The sequence below is a fragment of the Cryptomeria japonica genome, chromosome 8, assembly GCF_030272615.1.
Source record: "Cryptomeria japonica chromosome 8, Sugi_1.0, whole genome shotgun sequence".
NCBI lineage: Eukaryota > Viridiplantae > Streptophyta > Pinopsida > Cupressales > Cupressaceae > Cryptomeria > Cryptomeria japonica.
This window is the reverse complement of record NC_081412.1, coordinates 142,480,589-142,503,428: the sequence shown is the minus strand read 5'-3', so window position 1 is coordinate 142,503,428 and position 22,840 is coordinate 142,480,589. Positions and strand designations below refer to the sequence as shown.

Here is a 22,840-nt window from a genome sequence, read left to right as displayed (position 1 = left end):
GAGGATTGTGCTTGAGACTACCTACTTCTTTATTAGCTTGCATTGTAATAATAGTATTAACCTCCTTTTAGCAAGTAATGTTTGGGATTTAATCACACTCAAAGGATTCATGAAGATATATTACTATGATGTCCATAAAGTTGGCCATAATTTTCTTACAAACTTTGACATTGTTTATGCTTACCCTTGGCATGCATATGCCCAAGGATTCAATTATTTACCCCTCACAAACACTTCAAATTAATGATTTGTAAGAGTTCTTAACTTGCAACTTAATATTGTTAGGTCTTAGTTGTAAAATAATGTTTGTGCCATGTTGGAAACCTATTTTGGGAATTCCACAAATTTTTTAATGCTTTATTTCAACTTAACTCAAAAGATTCTATTAAGAAATAAATATAAACTATATTTCATGTCAATGTTTAAGTCATTCTAATATACCATATAAGCAAAATGTTTTACCTCAGAAAACATAAAATTCTTTCATGTTAATCATTTTTTCATCTAAGCTGATGAATCCTACTTACCCTAGGTAAGATTGGTTTGTTGGTTCTATTCAACTTATTTTCTCATCAACACTTATTTTACGCATCTGTATGTGCAAATTCCAAATAAAACAAGAAAAGACAATGCAAGGTGGGATTTACAAACCAAAATTTCAAATCGAAAACTTCTGATTGCACAAAAAATGAAAAAAATTGCACCTGGTGTAAGTTGCAAGTATCTTTACAAAATTGTTAACATCTATTTTACACTTGGGATGCTCTCAAAGGTAGGCTCTCTCTCTCACACACACACATACACCAAATCACTAATTTTTAAAAATTGGAAAGGGACATGGAGATAGAAAATAGAATGGTTGAAATTTCGCTCCAAAGTAATTTGCAAAATAAATCAATATCTTTTATACTTTGAGATGTTTAAATATATAAATTTCTAGTGTAGAAGGATTATTTTTAGTATTATTAATTATAGAAAATATTATGTTTTAGAGATCAAGTTTTGCACGCTTCTATCACAATTTAATTCGATTATGTTTTTAGTTTCATTCATTTATTCTACAAACATTTTTTTCTTTTTTCTGAGAGTTATTCATTTAATTTGATTTAACTTTGATGTTTACACCTTTAAAGGGAAATGCAAGACATGATCTGTGTGTTACATCATTTTAGATTTAAGCCCTCTATGTGTGCACTCTCTTTTTCCCCGAGCAGAAAATTAGATGAATTGATATACCATGCAAGTTAACTAGATGGATTTCCTGGTCTTATAAATTTGATAGCTTTGCAATAAAAAAAAAATTCAAACTTCTGAAGTATCAGATGACATGACTTTTTTTCTCAACTTTTGCAGATTCTGAGGTATCACATGATATGATTTTTTTTAAGCTTCTTGCATTTGCAACATGGTATGTGTATTAACTAATTTGGCAATCCTTCAGGTAATTCTAAAACACGATCTTTATAAGAAGCTTTGAAGAAAGTTCTAGAGGACACCTAACGATGTCTGTTAAGTCATTTTTTTTTGCTATTTGACAACTTCAATATTTTGTTTTTTTTAACCATAATATTTCATATTGAGTAATTATTTTGGTAATCTTTTGAAACTCCTTGAAATATATTTTTCCTTTCAATTTTTTTAATTTTTTTGTTTTTCTCCTGTCATCTACTAGAGTCTTGAGGAAGAAAATCTCTAAGAATGGTCTGACAAAATGCCAAATTTGGAGTTTAGTATATTCATTTAAATCCTTATTTTAAGGTTATGGACTTTGCCATTATTCAAACGAATTCTTCATATTAAATTTAAATAAATTGTTAGCATTTTTCAAGAAGTAAAACAAAACACAAATATGTTTTAGTAATGCATAATATCAATAAAATAGACTTCAAGAATTAGAAATATTGGTTGGCACTATTTTGCACCTAACACACTCTCATCCTAATCTTTCCTTTTTCATTGGTCTAGTCTCTCGTTTCATTGGTCCTTGACTTAAATCTTCTCATTCAATATAGAGTATCATTGAAAGAAGATTTAAGAGAATTAATAAACTCACCTATCTAATATTGAATGAGACTCTTAGTGCCATCACTTAAAAAATATAACCACATGGAACATCAACAAGGAGGCTACAAGATACAAAGAAATAACAAAAATAAATAGTATATCCATGTCATGTCCCCATTCAACTTAAGACAATAAGAATCGATACAAGATCAATAGGAAACAATATGGAAAGACAATCAATGAATGATGAATCAGTAATAAAAATTCCCAAGTGCTGATAGGAATGGCAGTTCGTATGGAGAATGAAAGCTAAGCAATAATCAATCGATGATCATGAATATCGATCATACACATGATTGTTAATGATTAATAGGTAACAATATGGTATGCAGAGCAGTAAAGCGACTAAGATGTTGGTAGCCATTGGCAAATATTAGTTGGAGACAATGATCAAGAAGACGACAACCATGCACTAATTGCATTCTGATTATTATAAAGGCAATACTCTCGATATATGATCAGAAGATCGATCACCATAAGAATCCTTGAGGGACAACATTCGGTAAGAAGAAAGGGACTAAGGACAACAAGCATAAACATTACCAATTAGCAACATTGGGTAGACAAACAAAGCTCAATCATGGAAAATGGAGAATTATACAGGACCAATTAAGAATAATGAAATTCATCGATAGAAGTAGTAATTTGGTTAGCGTCAAGGAACGACCTAAAGACGTGACACCCCATAATTATATTCTCACCAATAATCAAGGATACCGAATTAACTAATCATATGATGATAACAACAGTTGTTAAGAGATCATTAATAATCAATTATGGATGGCAGCGACTAGAACAATTATATAATCAACTAATGCGATTTGCATAAATGAAAACGATGTGCATTTGAAGAGACATGGGACATATCTCTTGAGCGCATCCTATCATCTCATTTTCAAGGTATAAGGAAGTGATACATCTCATTCGAGGAGGTATGGAAGGAGGGAATGGGAATCCTTGTATCTCTTTATCCATATTTGAGTTTGTTTAAATAGAGCACTTGTCTTATTGGCAAATCTGGTTGCGGGCATCTAAGTATACATTAGAGACAACACCATTATTGTTGCCAGAATACATATTTAGATTAGACACAACTTCATCATTCTAAGCATCACCATCTTTGTTGAATACCCAAATTGTTATATCGAATATAGCAGCTCCTTGTGATTGTTCAAGCATATCGACATAACAGACACAACACAAATTACCATGCATTATCAGACCAGCAAGATAGAAAATATATTACGATCCTATCTTTGATCTGATAAATACGTCAGAATTAATGTGGGAAGATCTTAATAATGAAATAGTGTTAAGTAATTAATGCCGATTGGTGGAGAGAAGCCATTAAAGGTGCTGATTCCTCCCCTGTACACCATAGACGCAACGAATTAGAATATTAATAGTCAGAGACAACGTCTACCATTTCCGCAGGGACCAAAGGATTGTAATCAGACTTTATATTTGAAACTCAAGAAACTTATAATCAATCTCAGTCATCCAACAATTTATTATTCATTTGATCATTCAATTATTAAATATGTTTCAATTTAGATGATATATTTTAGTGTTCCTAAGAAGGGACATTACAGTGGTATCAGAGATCCTGCCATCCTCCAGGGTAAAATAATAAATCAGAAGCAGCGTTTTCATGAAGGAGAAACATCAAAATAGATAAGGCATGAATATAAGAAAACAATAATTAAAGACATGAGACCAATATATTAGTTGGTGTGGTTTTCTCGAACAACAAAAAATATTATGATTGGGCTCACTGACATGTTGGGATTCATATCAAGAATGGGAGTTGATAAAGTACAAACAACCATCAGCTATTACCCACAAAGGTAGTGACTGATATTAGCAAATGCAAGAGGTAGGATATTTGGTGGATAGAAAGGTCTAATACATGATTAGAGTTTATTGATCTTTGACACCACAATCCAAGGGAAAGTTATTAAGACAATCAAGATAAGTCTGTCCTCTGAACTATTTTAAATTTTTTTATAAAATGTCTTCAGTCTGATAAGATTATATTCATAAATGTATTACAATTCTCACTAAAATTTAAAATTGTTGTCTCAGGACTAAGTTAAGGCAAATCCAAAAGGGGACATTGTAAGGAGGTAAGCAATGTGGTTACAAGAACCAAGAAAGAGGGAAGAGAGAATGGGGGTTAAGATAAGGGTTGTCGAGTAGATGCTTGGTACAGGAATGGCTCAATAAAGACCCCATTCCTTTCCAAAGAATAGAAAGAGGAAAGTTAGAATGTGGAAGTCTAACTTGAGCCGCCAAGTAGAGCAAGGAAGTATCATAGGCTTGGTGTAGAAATGGCTCAAAATAGGCATCCCAAATTTCCCAAAGAAGAGGATGTGAATGACACAAAGGCTAACTTGAGCTGCCAGGCAGTGCAAGTAAGTCTCCTAGGTTTGGTGTATAAATTGCTCAAGGGAAGTCCCCATTCCTTCCAAGTATAAATAGAGACTAATGTAAAGTGAAGGAATGTAAGGGAATGAGAATGGCATAAAGGTTGACCTAGTCTGCCAAGCAGAGCAAGTAAGTCTCTTAGGCTTGGTGTAGAAATGGCTTAAGGGAAGCCCCCATTCCTTCCAAGCATAAGAAATGTATAGGAACTATGGTACATAGAAGGTAGTTCCTCTCAAGATTGGCTAAACTAGCTCAAAGCTAGCCCCTCTCAAGTGGATAGAGATGGCTCAAGGAAGCTAATCGATCTCAAATTGGACCATAGCTCAAAGAAGCCAGTCTCTCCCAAGTTAGATAGAAATGGCTCAAGGAAGCTAGTCTCTCTTAAGTCAAGCTAAATGGTTCAAGGAAGCCAGCCCCTCTAAGTTGCCATAGATACAATGAAAAATAAGCAGAAATTTTTTCTAACTTTAATTTATATGATTATATGTTTGGTACTACTAATCATTGTGCAGGTTCAACCAACAATGAAGACAAGGAAGAAGGAAATTGCTTGAGGACAAGCCAATTCAAGAAGGGGAGACTCTCATGTCCCCATTCAACTTAAAGACAATAAGAATTGATACAAGATCAATAGGAAACAATATGGAAAGACAATCAACGAATGAGGAATCAGTAATAAATATTCCCAAGTGCTGATAGGAATGGTAGTTCGTATGAAGAATGAAAGCAAAGCAATAATCAATCAATGATCATGAATATCGATCATACACATGATTGTTAATGATTAATAGGTAACGGTATGATATGCAGATCAGTAAAGCAACTAAGACGTTGGTAAGCATTGGCAAATATTAGTTGGAGACAATGATCAAGAAGACGCAAACCATGCACTGATTGCATTCTGATTATTATAAAGGCAATACTCTCGATATATGATCAGAAGATTGATCACCATAACAATCCTTGAGGGACAACATCCGGTAAGAAGAAAGGGACTAAGGACAACAAGCATAAACATTATCAATTAGCAACATTGGGTAGACAAACAAAGCTCAATCATGGAAAATGGAGAATTATACAAGACCAATTAAGAATAATGAAATGTATCGATAGAAGTAGCAATTTGGTTAGCGTGAAGGAACGACATAAAGACATGACACCCCATAATTATATTCTCAACAATAATCAAGGATACCGAATTAACTAATCATATGATGATAACAACAGTTGTTAAGAGATCATTAATAATCAATTATGGATGGCAGCGACTAGAACAATTATATAATCAACTAATGCGATTTGCATAAATGAAAACGATGTGCATTTGAAAAGACATGGGACATATCTCTTGAGAGCAACCTATCATCTCATTTTCAAGGTATAAGGAAGTGATCCATCTCATTCGAGGAGGTATGGAAGGAGAGAACAGGAATCCTTTTATCTCTTTATCCATATTTGAGTTTGTTTAAATAGAGCACTTGTCTTATTGGCAAATCTGGTTGCGGACATCTAAATATACATTAGAGACAACACCATTAGTGTTGCCAGAATACATATTTAGATTAGACACAACTTCATCATTCTAAGCGTCACTATCTTTGTTGAATACCCAAATTTATATATCGAATATAGCAACTCCTTGTGATTGTTCAAGCATATCGACGTAACAGATACAACACAAATTACCATGCATTATCAGACCAGCAGGATAGCAAATATATTACGATCCTATCTTTGATCTGATAAATACGTCAGAATTAATGTGGGAAGATCTTAATAATGAAATAGTGTTAATTAATTAATGCCGACAGGTGGAGAAAAGCTTTGGCTATCTATTCGATCCATAGTAGATTGATAAGAAGGCCATTAAAGGTGTTGATTCCTCCCTGGTACACGATAGACGCAGGGAATTAGAAGATTAATGGTCAGAGACAACGTCTACCATTTCCGCGGGGACCAAAGGATTGTAATCGGACTTTATATTTGAAACTCAAAAAAATTATAATCAATCTCAGTCATCCAACAATTTATTATCATTTGATCGTTCAATTATTAAATATGTTTCAATTTAGATGATATATTTTAGTGTTCCTAAGCAGGGACATTACAATCCAACACTTAAAATATGACTTTGAGTTTAAAGTTTTTAAGGAACTCTGATCCCTACAAATAACCTTAATCATCTTCCTATTTTCTTTAATAAATACAAGAACTATAATATGGAAGAAAACCACATCTAAATTGTCCTAACCCACCACCTTCTTTGAATCACATTTCACCAAACTTATTTCAATAAATTGAGATGTATAACAACATCTACATTTGTCATGTCCACAACATGACCAACCACCTCCTCTTAATTCCCCGAGGGAACCTAATCTAGAGCCTTAGGAAGAGACAACTCCCAATTTTTTTTTTTAGGTTGCATCTTATTAATTCATTCATTAATGCTATCATATAATTTAGTTTGGTACTAGATAGTGCCATAACTGATCTATTTCTTGTTATTCTATGATATGAAAAACATTATTAAAGATAACATAATTATGTAGTGGCTATTTTTTAGCTAAGAACTTTTTTTTTTAATTAAAATAAAATTATTCTCTAATTCACAATTTGTTATCATAATATTAGAAAAAAATATTATAATCCTTTTAGCATACCTAAATACTTTCTTTATGGAAATCCAATGAGTTGATCTTATGTTCAATGTGTATTAGCTCAAAAAATTTATTGCATAAATATATTATGATGTAGACCATAGCATAATGTTGCTTATAACAAAATTATTATATATGGAACATTTTTTATTTCTTTCTTTATGCCTTCAAATTTAGAGAGCATCTTATTTAAAAAATATTATAATTTTCTTCCAATAGTTTTACAATCAAATTATAGTCCATATATTTAAAAAATTCAAACATTCTAGAAATTTCTACTAGACAGAAAAATTTCATTTCTTACTTGCCATGATTTGTCAAAACTGCACCTAGTACTAATGTAGATATTTATAATCTACTATTTAAAATTTAGTGGTAAAAAGATACTATTTAGATGCATTTTGATCAACGGCTAATGGGTTTATATCCTTTTCATGCTAGGACATCTACTGACCATCTTTGAATTTGGATAATGTAATAAGAAAACTAGTAGATCAATCTTCTTGTGAGTGGTCATTTGCATATTTAACTTAATTTTATACTTCCAAAATTACCATGTGACTTTTGAAGAGAGAGAGCATGAAATAAAACCTACATAACATATTATTTATTTATTTTGGGCCAAAACTACCTTTTGAATGCTTCATCATTGAAGTACAAAAATGCTAAGTATAGCACATGTTGTTGGTCAATAATTGCATACATTACTAAATATAAATACATAGAAGGCAAACATTCTTATTGATCATATTTCCACCTTAACATTGATATTGTTATGTTGCTACTATTTTGAAGTTTTTAATAGGAAAGTGTTGAATAAATTTCTTACCACAAAATGTTATATGACCACTAAAAAAGGCCATATATTGATCTATTAAAGTTTCATGTATGTCTCGGCTATAATATATATCATTTTAGTTGTGTCATATATATTTAATAAAATTCTAATTATATCATTTTATAAAATGATTTTTTATTTAATTAATGAATATATTGTATATAGATATAAAAATTGAATCACAAAAGGAGAAGAATATTTGGGCCAAATAAAGTCCAACAATAAAGGGAGAAGGTCATAATAACCAATAAAGGAAGTAGTTGCTAAAGTATAAAAATTTTTGAGATGAGTTGAGTGATAATGAAGAAGAATTCTTCCATTGGTCGTTATGTCAACAAGAATTAAATTTTTAACAATATGATGCTTCAATCTAAGAGAAAATTTTATTCAGTTGGAGATGGACATGGGTGAAAATATTTTTAATAAATCTTTGGCTTAATAATCACCTTGTAATTCCCATAAATGGTTAATGCCCTTAATATTTTCCTCGGCTACATGGTGAAGTAAATACTTGTAGCACAGTAGTTCAACAATCTTGTAGGAGGTTTATCTTTGGTTTATGCGTAAATATAAGCTCAACCATTTAATAAAAGTTTAGGATGGTTGAAGTGTGATTTGGTGGTGGGACAAATGACAAGGGAATTATTGGTGAGATAGTTCAATACTAGATAGAACATTTTCAATTTATTTTTATCCTTCAAATAAGGCTTACCATTTTTCATAGTAATCATCTAAAATTTGTGGATCAAAGTATTGTTAAAATTAGAAGTAAAATAATTGATAAGTATTCTTTAGCATAGTAATATTGTAAATACAAATAAATAACATGCATAACAAAGGTAAGAAAGATCATAAAAAATTAATTAGAAGATTTCATTTGAATAGGATAGTTTAACAAGAGTTCTATTGCTAGGTGTAGAGTTCAAGACTCAATCTATTTAAAAAATGGTAGTCTAAAAAAAGATAGAGTAAAATCTAGATTGATGATACTTCTTCATAGTTGTAGAGAAGGTGAGATTAGGTTTCACAAATTTTGAAACATCTTGTGTGGTATCATCAACGATCTCTAATGCCAAGATCACTCTAACTTCACTATATGTAGTCATTTGAACCAATAAATGTTACAAGTTAGTCAATTATCTAAACACATAGTAACTATTGCAAGTGATTTTTTTTAGAAAGGATTATATTTTTAATTTATATAGATGGTGTTTCTTGGTATTGCATTCTTACCCCTATTATTGTAGCCAACAAGAACATTCACATATGACAAGTATACAAATTTTTTATAGCATACAAATTAAGAAACAACTACCAACATTATTAAGTAGAAAAGGTTAAATAACTCTAAACAACCTCAAATGAAATAAAATCACATAGAAAAAGTAGAGAAATGTATTGTAAGAATTTTTATTTTTCTAGTGTATTTTTTTCTGGATTCGATTGTGTGTATATTTTTCCCATCAACGTTTCGAATCACACTCCGTGATTCATCATTAGGATGAAAAGAATTCCCAAGACATGAAAGATGTTGAGTTGCAGATTTGAGACAAAATATAAAGAGGAGAGGGGTGGGGGAGGGCACGAGGAACAAGGAGAGAGGAAAGAGAAAAGGAAAAGACCACCTGAAGGATGGGAGACCTAAAAAACTCCAAGGAATAAACCACCCACATAAAAGAAAAAAGGAAAGCCAAGCAACACAATCAAAACCACTAAAAAACAAAAAAGAAGAAAAGAATTTAGGACAAAAATTAAAAACTAAATGAATAAATAAACAATTATAAATATATAAATAAATACATAAAGGAATATAAGCATAGGCATAAACCAAAAGACAAAAACACAGAAACAAATAAGAATAGAGATATTTACAATTCCAAAAGATATGAGCATATAATAAAAGAAAAATAAAAGATATTTTTTATTTTTCTTTCTTTAACTAGAAAGTAAAAGATTTATAACTGGGGCTCCTTATAACATGATATAAATAATTGGGGTTTTACACCTTCACCTAGTTTACACTACGCTCAACTTGTTTTTTCTCCAAATATCTATTTATATATGATGCAAGACAAAATATAGCTTTGGTTACCAAGTCTTCAAACTTATATAATAGCATTCACCTCTTCCTTCCCCTCAAATTAATATCTTATTCCTCATAAGACAAATACAAATTTTGGTATTTCAACTAATAGGATGCCTTAATTGGAATGAAATTTTTGGTTCTTCCTTCTCTCACATTTAGCTGGAATTCCACACATAACCCTTGTCTCTTCTATTTTTTTTTAGCGACAATCATCCATTGCTTGGCAATTACTTTATTCTTCTCTACACATGACACTTTGGTTGTTTCAATACAATACTTTGTAGCCTTCCTCACCTCTATCTTTTCTCTCTGTTGTTTTAATTACTCAAATACTTCCTCTTGAAAACCTCACAAAATCTCCTTTCAATTTTTTCAAACATTCCCATTTCATTCTTGAGTGCTAAAACAAGGGGCTTCCCAAAAACAAAAACAAAAAAATCTCGAAAATCATCTAAATTCTCTTCCAAATTTCTAATTTAGACACCAAAATAGATCATGTGAATTGGACAAGTAATTAAAATAAGATTTAAACTTAGCCAATTTTCATATTTTTTTCTAACTAGGAATTTATGTAGTCAACAATACATAAAATAAGTAACCCAAAATAGGTTGAAAGATTTCAACTTTTTTTTTTCTTAAGAATATCTTTGTTGGTAATTTATCCTCTAGTTGGATGCCTCTACATCATACATTTAAGGTAAAAAAATCTAAACTCCTACTTACTATCAAAACTATATTTCTATATATCTAATAGAATGTGTAGTTGTATGTAAAATTCTATTTGAACTCTCATACCCTCATTTCCCTTTATGTGCCTTTAGTACAAATAATTCATTTCATTTATCATCAAACCTAAGTTGTATCGAAAGAAATTGTTGAATTTTTTAGCATAAGCACTTACAAGATCAAACAACAAACGAAGAGCATTTTCCACAAATGAGAGCAACAAGAAATATATGTTATATTGTTCAAGAGAAAAAGATACCGAATGGATAATAAAATGCATAATGACTTTCTTTATAGAAATCACGAGAATCCCTAATCTAATATTAGGAGAACTAAAAAATCATAAAGGAGCTAAATGAATCTCAACCAAAGATCATCTAAGTGAAATAAAGCTAAAAAATCATAGCTCAAAAATAGAATTTTCTAGCAACCTCCCGTAAGTGAAACTTAGTGAGAAGTAAAAAACCTCTGAGTGCATGAAATGCAAGAATGGATCCTAGAAACTAAAGGCTTGATGAGGTACCCATGTACAAAAGGAGGTCTCTCAAAGTAGAGAAAAGGAGAAAAACCACATGGGAAGAAAACCCTCATCAAAATTGAGAGATGCAATGCATAAAAATAACATGAACTACTGATGGAAGGAAGCCCTCATAAAGACATTCTAAAGACAACTTCCTTCACCCCGAACATCGATCGCAGCTAATAGTAACATGGGGATGCCAAAGGTTTAGCGAGGATGTTTGCAACCTGCTTCTCTATAGTTATACAATCCAAGGTTAGAAGAGCATCTTGAATCAACTATTGCATGATGTGCATGTGGATATTAATATGCTTAGTCCTCTGATACTCCATTGGGTTGCAAGAAATGTGAATATCACTATGATTGTCACACTAAAGAATAGTGGGACCATTAGGAGGAAAACCAAACACTATAAACAATTGACAAAGCCATAGATCCTCTTGTCTAGCAAGAACAACTGCACGACACTCAACCTTAGTACATGATAATGCAATAGTATATTGCTTCTTGCAAAACTATGCCATAGGACTAGAACCAAGACAAAATACAAAGCTAGAAGTAGACTTCCAATCATCAACATCACCAACTCAATTTGAGTTCGTGAATCCAACAACTCAAGAGTCTCCTAATGAATAATGAATGCAAAAATGAGATGAGCCTTGAATATATCACAATATATGTTTGGGAGCTTTCTAGTGACTCTCATGTGGATTGTGAAAGAAACGAGAGACTAGACCAATTAAAAAGGAATGGGATGAGAGTGTGTTAGGTGCAAAATAGTGCCAACCAATTACCTTTTTAATGTAGCAATCACTAAAGGAGAACAACTAGAAGACAACACAACACCTGACGGAAATGGTGTGGGGGTAGGCTTGCAATCTTGCATGCCAAATATGTGAATCATGTCAATAGAATACTTCCGCTAATAAAGAGGAATGTCACCTGAAGATTAATTAACTCAAAGACCAAGGAAGTAATATAGAAAACCAAGATCTGTCATGTCAAACTGTTCCATCAATGCTCTCTAAACACTTTGAATCATGGAAGGAGAACCACGTGTAAGAATAAAATCATCCACATACAAAAGACCAACATCAAAAGAACCCCTCTTGTTGCTGAGTGTAAGTTGTGGAATCAAAATGGCAACATGTGAAATCAGAAGATAGAATCTAATATTATCTTACATCCTAGAAGATTGGTAGGGCGCACAAGCTTCAACCTTTGGACCAAGTCACAACAATAAAATTAAGTCGATTCAACTATATCACTTTTTCATTAGACTACAACTCGAGAATCTATTATTGTCTTACAATCCAAAAGATTGGTAGAACCCACAAGCTCCAATCCTTGAAGATTAAGTTGAGTGTTCATTAGAATAAAATTCCAAAATCCATTATTATCTTACAGACTAGAAGATTTGTGAACGCACAAACTTGACTTAGACTAAGTCACAACAAAACAATCAAGTCAAATTTAACTATATTACTTCTAGAATCTACTATTATTTTATAATGAAGAAGATTCATAGAACCCGCAAACTTATTAAATTGAATTTAACAAAATTATCATGTCTGAGAAACTTTGTCACACCTTTTTCATGCCGATTATGTAACGTCAATCGACAAAGCCGTTGGTTACCATTCTAATTTAAATGATTAAAAGCTAACGGGAAGTTCTACAATCATTATGCTTTACAAAGCAAAAGAACGTGATTTAGTCAAATTTCTTATCCCAGCCTGTCAATGAGATTCCTTTGGTAATTCCATATACCTGGAGATCAAACTGACACCATACATTATATCTGGCCTCATGGCTGTTAAATACATTAAACTCCCAACCATTCTTTTATATAACGTGGGATCTACAGATAGTCCTTCATCTTCCATGCTTAGTCTTAATCCAGTTGTGACCGGTGTAGGTGCTGGAATATTTATTTGTCAATCTAAGTATGCTAATGAGATTTTGAAGAGGTTCAACATGTTAAATACATGGTGGAAGATCGGAGGGGTCAGGGACTTGGCTGTCAACAATGTAGTCATGAAGCAATTACAATATATGAGATCCTATGTTCTATTTCCGCTTTCTCCCTTCTGCTACTTTGATGGGTGATACATTTTTTAGTGACAACTTAAACCAGATATTATCATTTGATCCAATAATAAAGAGCCTGATTTTATCCACTGCCTAGAGTGGTATTTGATTTTCCATCTTGAGCACGTCTTTCACAATTTCTGTCAATAGAGGATGATGCCGTTTCTTGTTGAGAACATTGTCAATGAAAACCGATACTCTTTCCTCTTGATCTTCATCTTTTCCGAACCTGTCGAGGACTTGTAGAGATAAGGACCAAAGGAGATTACCTGAGGAAGATAGGACACCTTAGCCTTTTCACTCGAGAGAGACTTTGGAACGGTTTGAATGAGACCAATGCGGGATATATCTGGTGCCATTTCGCCCTCCAATTCAACAACCCACGAAGGTCCAAATCTTTTATTCTCTTTGGTGTGAAAGATTATGATAAATTGAGAAACACTCACAAAATAGATATTCTGTTGAAGGACTGCAAAGATAAATTATTTATGAAAAACTTGAATACGTGTACCTTTTATAGACAAAACTTGTCAAAGTGACGATGATGAGAAGAATATAACAAAAAACTAATTAAAACTAAAAATAAAAATCTGTTCTATGTATACGTAGCAGTTTGGATATAGGAGCCACTGTTCAAAAAACTGTTTTATTTAATAAAATTAAAAGAAAAAAAAAAAAAAATCGCCTTCAAACTTGATCTCTACGATATGTTGTATCATTCGAGCTTATCTTCAATCTCCCCTTGAATGATCAATGGAGGTGAGTCCCAACTGATTTCTGAAGGCAATAAAACTTGTGTTTGGAAGAGATTTAGTAAAACTATTAGCAATTTGTTCAGATGAAGGACAAAACTACAAATCCACTTGTCCATCTTGAACCATGTCATGAATGTAACGATGATGGATCTCTATGTGTTTTGTTCTGGCATGAAACACAAAATTCTTTGTCATGGCAAGAAAGCTACTGCTATCACAATAGATGGTGGTTGGATGCTCCAGAACCAAATATAGATATGTCAATATCCTTCTTATCCATACTGCTTGAGAACTTGCCGATGAAGTTGCCATGTATTCCACTTCTGCTGAAGAAAGAGTCATTGTTGCTTGTTTCTTACTACTCCAAGATACAACTCCAGGGTTAATTGAAAAAACATATCTAGATGTAGATTTACTATCACCCACTGAACTGGCCCAATCTGAATCTATATAATCAACTAGATCAAACTTGTCAGTGGGAGAATATTGAATGCCAAAATTCTATGTACCACTCACATACCTCAAAATTCTTTTAGCAGCCCGCCAATGTGACTTATGTGGATCCTGCATGAACCAAGAGATGAGGCTCACAACATACATAATATCAGGTCTCATGGTTGTGAGGTACATGAGGCTACCAACCAAACTCCTATACCGAGTTGCATCAACCTTGGGACTAGCATCTTCCTTGGTTAGTCTTTCACCAAGGGCTATGGAGGTTGAAAATGCTTTGCATGCCACCATGTTAAACCTCTTCAATAAATCAGCTACATATTTGCATTGAGAAATAAATATACCTTCTGATGTTTGTTGTACTTCCACACCAAGAAAATAGTGCATAAGTCCCAGATCTGACATTTCAAACTCTTGTTTCATTTCTGCTTGAAACTTCTCCATGAGAACTTTTCTATTACCTATATAAATCAAATCATCAACATAGAGGAAAACTATGAGAATATCATTACCAATACGTTGGACATACAAGGTGGGCTCTGAATGGCTTCTATTGAATCCTTTCTTCATGAAATGACTGTCAATTCTAGCATACCAGGCATGAGGAGCTTTCTTCAACTTGTAGACTAAGTGTTCTTTTTTTGGAACTTCATAACCCATAGGTTGTTCCACATAAAATTCCTCATCTATGTAACCATTAAGGAATGTTGATTTCACATCCATCTAAAATATTGGCCACTTATATTGTGCTGCAATAGCCAATATAATCTTGACTGTATCAAGATGAGCCACTCGAGCAAAAGTTTCTGCATAATCCACTTCAAGAGTTTGTGCAAACCCCTTAGCAACTAGTCTTGCATTATGCTGTTCTACTGAACCATCTGCATAATATTTTACTTTGTATATCCATTTCACACCAATCACTTGCTTACCTTTGGGAAGTGAAACTAATTCCCAAGTATTATTCTTATGAATGGAATTCATTTCATCATTCAACAATGACTTGGCTGTCAACAATGTAGTCATAAAGCAATTACAATATATGAGATCCTATGTTCTATTTCCGCTTTCTCCCTTCTGCTACTTTGATGGGGGATACATTTTTTAGTGACAACTTAAACCAGATATTATCATTTGATCCAATAATAAAGAGCCTGATTTTATCCACTGCCTAGAGTGATATTTGATTTTCCATCTTGAGTACGTCTTTCACAATTTCTGTCAATAGAGGATGATGCCGTTTCTTGTTGAGAACACTGTCAATGAAAACCGATACTCTTTCCTCTTGATCTTCATCTTTTCCGAACCTGTCGAGGACTTGTAGAAATAAGGACCAATTCTATTCTTAAATCATATCCGTACAGAATTCAAAGATGATTCAACTGGTTATAATTTGTATCAAATATTTTAATTGAATGGAACTGGACCATCAGTTAGGGTTGCCGATAAAAGTAATCAGTATTTCGGGTTGTTCTGTCATTAACTCTTCTATGTATTTGGAGCTTGTTCTATAATTTTTTGTACTCTTTGGTTTGCCGATATAAGTAACCAGTATTTTGGGATGTTCAGTCTTTAATTCTTCTATGTAATTGGAACTTGTTCTATAATTTTTAGTACTCTTTTGTTTGCCTGGAAAGTTTTTAAGTCTAGATTATTCAAACCCCTGACGTAAAGAGAGGAATTTATTGAGCTCAACTCTGATTTACTTTTGCTTTGGTAAAATTATGTAAAGTTACTGTTTAGGGCAACATTTTGAATGCGTAAAAAGAAAAATAAATTGCAGGCTAGTTTCAGATGTGTTATCTTGGGCGACAACATTGGACATTGTAGGATAGGATTATTAGAGCCATTTTAGGAATTGGAAGAGGATCATAAATGGAAGTTCCTACTTTCCAAATACTTCAAGCGAAAAATTGTTTGTCTTATAGAAATTGATGAACATAATAAGTTTTAAGAGATAATATATTTAAAAGCAATAAAAATGGCTCATACAAGATTGAAATGTCACAGCAATCGTATGGGAAGGAAGGGTGCTTAATTTGAAAGAAATAAAAAGAGTAAAGGAATGATTAATGATTAAGGAGTAAAGGAATATCACGCCACTGTTATGCGGCTTTAAGCATTTACTAGGAGAAACTGGGACATCTTCCACATTGCCTCAGAAAACTGCTTCCATATTCCTTAACGTTTCGGAAATCATGCCCAACATAAAGGGTTGCTCTGATACCAAATGAGAGCGAGACAGTTGAATGTTCGATTTATATTATTTCATATGCAAAACGGGTAGTTAAGGTTACACCATCGTTGGTGTTACAAATCTAGAACATGTTATTTTTGTTATATTTTTTTGTCTATATTAAAGTGGGTTCAGAGTTGCCCAATACTGTTGAGTTATGCTCTAGGTTGGTGTTTGGGAGTCGGAACATCATTATGAGACCACTTAGTTGTACCACTTCAACTTTGCTAATAATTTGTCCTTGTTACTTCATTGAGGTTAAGAAGACTGATGACGCATGTACTCAACCTCATTATCATTGGAGGATATTGCATACTCTTGGGAGACAGCATTTCTTTTGAAAATATTTTTAAATATTTTTTCTTTCAAGTTGGTTGGGACAATCCTTGGTTATCATCCATCTTTGATGGATAGAAGAAACTAGAAACTATGGAGAATGAATACATTGTTATGGGTAAGGATCCCCCTTAAAAGGTTAAGAAAAAATCTCTTTTGTGAAACATATTTTATTTTTGTCTCTTTTGTGGGACATATTTTATTCTCTTTTTTTGGCTATTTCATCTTTGTATCTTCCCTTGTTCCATTTCCTTATTGATCTTGTTTTTTATTGATCTTGTTTTTAAATATTTTGGGGCCTTTTCAAAACCTATCTCAAGTTTGTAACCCTAATCAAAAGTGCTTACCTCAATCAAAATAGGAAGAAATATGCTTTGTGACCATTGAAAGAAAATGAGGAAGTTATTTATAGTTCTAAAGTTTTGATGGTTTCTAGAAATCAATTGAAAATAATGATAAATATTAAAAATTTTACATTTCATCACAAAATCAATTCAAGCTGGAACAATAGAAAAGGAGAGCAGAATGTCAATAAAAGTTAAGAATTTTTGAAGGAATATAAATATATTGTGACCAATGAGATCTTAGATATATTAAAATGAATTAGGAGCATTATTCAATGTGGTTTGGGTTCTTGGATCATGTTTTCCAACCAGGAAAATTATAGAGTGACACTCACAAAAATGAAATTTTATACATCAAGACCTATCAAAGAATTGTTGGAAAGTAGGTTTAATCATTGATGATATTTAAGCTTCTTTGTATTTCTATTAGTATTGGCACCTAACAAGGGCAGGAATAGCGGGTTTGCAAATATTCTAAGGAGTCAAATGAAACCATAAGCAAGTGTAGATTTATTAGGTATTAAAATAAGGTTTAACTTACCATACCACACAAATATATGATAAAATCGAGGCATTCAATCAAAGCAATGGAAATATATTGACATTTCTAATAGGAGAGGAAACCAAACAATAAATTTGACATTGATTAAGATGAGATTGAACATAATAATTTGTTGAACATAATCATGAAAATTTCCCTTTTGAAATACTATAGGTTCTAATCCAAAGGGTATTATAGGATATAGTCATAAAAAATTCAAGGGAAAATTATAATGAAGAAAATTATTTTAAATATTATTTGTATTGAATACATTGTTGATTGAAGAGAAAGTTATGGCAATACACAAAATTTTGATGTTAATAGGGAATGGAAATCTAACAAAGAATCAATTGATGATAAAAATACTTATAGAATATAAATACAATTAACATATATTAGAAAAGTCAAGCATTAGAAACAAGAAAAATGAACACATGAAATTGATATATTTGAGAGAATGTATATTTCTATCATTTTTCATGTAGTAAAAAATATGATTTTAATAACAGATAGATTCTTTATGATCATGACATTGACTTTGTAAGTTCACTATTAGAAACATCAAGTTTTAAAGAAGGTGAGAGGATATTTAGACCAATTTGGATTCTAGAATTGTCTAATAGACAAGAGATAAGAAAATTTCCAAAACTTGATTAATTTTAATAGTAACATAAAGAAGGAATTCACAAAGTTGAATCCCACAAAGATTAGTTGCTTTGTCACACTATTGCAAATGTTAAAATATGATTACTAATCAAGAGTTCATAACACATTGTTTAATTACTTAGAGAATTTAACATTAGTACCATGATCTACCTATAGACGAACCAAAAGCTACAAGACAAAAAATAATATAGTTTCACTCCTATTTTTCTAATTTTTGAAATCACTCACAAAAATGAATAAAAGAATGTGAAAGGGTGGATAAATCATAAGGTCGCGGTTCAAGAAAAAGTAACAGTTCATTAACTTTGTATTTTTTTATCATAAAATAAATTAAATTGAAATCTCATTATGCTTAATTTATTTTAAAAAATGGCAAATGAATGAATACAAGTTTTGGAAGGTCTTTAATACATTTTAAAATTTATGTGACTTTTGTAATAAATTTTTATGTATATTTAAATTTGAAATGGTATCATAAAAAATGTGTTTACTATACATTAGGAATATATATTTATCAAATGTAATTTTTAACTGTAAGGACAAAGTCAACAATAATTAGACTCCCTATTATCAACTTAAACAACACTTTCTAAACTTTAAGATACATTTATATATCATCTCTTAAGAATTTGTAGGTTTAGAATGTGTCACTTTTACAATTCTTTGTAACCCCTTTTCCTTCAAAACCTTAAAGAACTTATAAATCCATAATCCAAAACATTTTGCATTATATTTATTATCTATAATGTCTATCATGCTTACATTATAGACAAAGCTCATGTTGTAGACACCTACCTGATGTTGAGTTCAAATCTTCTACAATATCAAAAAAATTAAAAAAATAAATCTAATTATTTTGAAAAGTAGAAGAATGTTTATAATGACTATCCAATAAAGAATCTATTTAAAATGATTTAATCTATAATATAATATAAATTAAACTAGTAATACATTTAATCCACTTCAAAAATATTATACTTCAAAAGAAAAATTCTAACACTTAAACACAAGCTTACAAGAAAATAAATTAAAAAAAAATAACACATAATTTGAAAAGAATTTGATTATTATATTTATGAGAAAATTTTCATAGATTCTGTTTAGAAAATACATTGAATGAACTTTGATCATTTTCTCATATAAAGGGTAAAATAAATAAAAAAACAAAAAATAAAAATAAAAATAAATAAATAAAATAAAATAAAATAAAAAAGAAAGAGAGAAGGGTATTCATGTTGGTTGTAATAGTCGAATAGAAATTTCCTTACCTTGTTAGATTTCCATCCATGTGATTGGAGAGAGCTATTAGACTATCAAGCCATGCTAAATGTAGTTTGGGAACAACAGCTATATGACTGCAATGCTAAGAATGAGTAGTTTTAAGTGTTACTAACCGTCACAGCCTCCAGAAGCATTGGATAATCTGTCAAGAATTTTAAGAGCCATGTGAGGACAGTGGCTGTGGTATCTTGTGCTGCAAACAGAACACCAACTACATTGTCCTCTATTTGTTCATTCGCTAGGGGTTGGCCACTTTCATCTTTGAACACCATTAATGACTCTAGTAGATCCTTGTGAGTCACATTCCTATTCGCTAAACGCTCTGCCATTATTTTTCTCAGTATTAAGCCAATCTTCTTTCTTGCCTTCAATCACCCACAAGAGAAGTTTAAACAAGTGTACTATAAAGTAAAATTTTGTTCAGATCTACAAACACAAGATATGTAAGTACAACTAACCTTAATGGACCTGTTATAACGAGTTCCAGGGAAATTTATGGGAAATGAATTGTAACCCTTCTCCAAAATGCGATAGTATTTGTTGAGATCTTCGAGGGATCCATCATTTACTCCATTGAATATGGAGTGAGTTGCCACATCAAAAGAATACTGTAAAATAATGCAAATAGAAATCATATTCAATCATACAATTTTATAGGCAAAAATATAAGATATACAGATAAAATAATCTACATCCAATTGCAACATATAGATTAGAACTATAAAAAAATCACATAATACCCATCTAACAGAAAACATTCAATGAATCAGAAAAGTCTCAAACCCTAAAAAACATTCATAAGAAATACATTAGATCTCGTTATTATGAATACAATTTAACATGCATTTTTCTAGGTATATAGAGGATAAATGAGTAGAACCTTTCTCAATGCAGACCCACCTTTTTCATCTCCTGAAAAGTAATAATGGTGCGATCCTCCCACAAGTTCAAGTTATGGAGAGCTATGCTCTCAATGTCTGGAGCAATGCCTGCAATAGCCTCTGGCTGGAATGAAGACTCAACAGTTTTTTTGAGGCGTGCATGGTGTTTTCCTTGTTGGAAAAACAGACCATTAGGGCCAAGAAGGCACTCTTTGCTTGAAGGAAAAGTGGGCTTGAAAAGGTGAGCTTTCTTCTCGAGAATAAATTTTGCAGCCTCTGGGCTTGATATCATTATGCAAGGACATCCTAGAATATGCGTTTTCACTATGTCACCATATCTGCAATACAATATTCCATATAAACAAAACGTGAGAATTGTTGGTCAATTACTAATAATGTGGGTATGTTGTCTCATCTTTGAATTGAGCTCCAGCTAATTCACCTTTTGACTATGAATGTACATAACATTAAAGCTTCTTTGGTTTTGAAAGATATTATTATATTGAGTATTTTCTTTGAAAATTATTGTGTATTAATAATTAGATGGACATCAATGTTAACTTTGTAGTTTGGGAGAAAGTTTGTTTGTTGGGTTCGAAACAAGTTATTTGTGTGATGAATTCTATGATTTTGGTTTTTCTTTTGAATAAAAGAAATTTTGATGATTCTTCTTTGTGATCCATATCTTTTGTGGAGCAGTTTCTCCATCATTTCTGAAATTTTGATTCTATATCCTTTGTTCGTAATTCGCATTAATAGAAAGATGATGTGGATTTTCTTGTCAAATGAACTTCTAAAACTAATTGTAAATAGAATGTTTTAGACTGTGATTTCCTCTCTCTTATTCAATCTTCATTGTTCCTTCAGCTTCTTCAAAATGATGTGGGTTCACCATTGCTACTATTTCTTTAAGATTGTTTGGTTCGCTTATTTTCGAATTTTCTTTAGATCTTGGAGATTGGATCATGCTTGATCGGTCAGGAATGGGGATCATTTCATCAGATAAGGTGGGGATCAAAAGATTATGGTATTTCGAAAGGATGAGAAAGAATTCATTGATAAACCTCTTTAAATTTTGATTATTTAGATTTTAATAATTTTGATTTTTTTTTGACTTCTTAATTAATATAAACATCTTTTTATTAAAAATAAAAATAAACACTTTATATATTTTTACATACAATTCCGAAATAATATTATAACTATTTTTCCTGACACGACAGGAAACAAAGGAAAGATCAACATACCAATTTAAATAGAGTTTAACAATCTATAATGAGAGCCAGCCTAAAACCTCCATTTTCACTTATCCTATTAAGTCACAAACTATATATTAAACAAGTTATCCTATTAAGTCACAAACTATATATTAAACAAGTTTTCATATACATGAGAGCTACATTAGGCAATACAGAATGAGAAAGTTGGTTGAGATTAAGGTGCAGAGAAATATAAAATAAATAATCACCTTTTCTGTTTAGCAGAGAAAAAGATGTTTGGATTCTCTGAGTAGACCTGCAATGTTTCTCCAATATATGGCCATCCCATGGAGCCTGGAGGCAGTTTCTTCCCTCTGAAGAAAACTGGATGATACCATAGTCTCACAACCATAAAACCTCCCACAATGATCAGAATTGCTAACATAAAGAAATCCATTGTCACAGAAAATGAAATGTAGAAAAACTTATCCAAATCCAATTGCTAACAAAACCCAGAAGAAAACAAAGAGCATGAAAATATAAAGGAAAAAAGTACAACATAGCGAAGGGATGATTAGGAATTTATAGTTTAAAGATCAGTAGAGCTAAACAAAAAATTGTCATGATGGATTATAGAAAATTAGTGGAAAATGGTTGAAAATTTTGCATATTATGCTTTTCTTTTGTCAAAAGAACATATGATTTGCCTAATACTTATATATAATGTTTTCAATCA

The 22,840-nt window shown here is 31.7% G+C and overlaps 1 protein-coding gene across 1 annotated transcript in view; it reads right to left on the bottom strand.

Annotated features, from left to right (window-relative positions):
- LOC131032302 (abscisic acid 8'-hydroxylase 1-like) overlaps positions 1 to 22,561 on the bottom strand; it is a 29,088-nt gene extending 6,527 nt beyond the window's left edge. Inside the window, exons 1-4 of the mRNA XM_057963242.2 lie at positions 22,374 to 22,561; positions 20,925 to 21,243; positions 20,483 to 20,632; positions 20,138 to 20,389 (exon numbers count right to left, since the gene is read on the bottom strand). Coding sequence (XP_057819225.1) covers positions 20,138 to 20,389; positions 20,483 to 20,632; positions 20,925 to 21,243; positions 22,374 to 22,561 — 909 coding nt within the window. The remainder of the gene's footprint in view (positions 1 to 20,137; positions 20,390 to 20,482; positions 20,633 to 20,924; positions 21,244 to 22,373) is intronic.
- Positions 22,562 to 22,840: the final 279 nt, after the last annotated feature.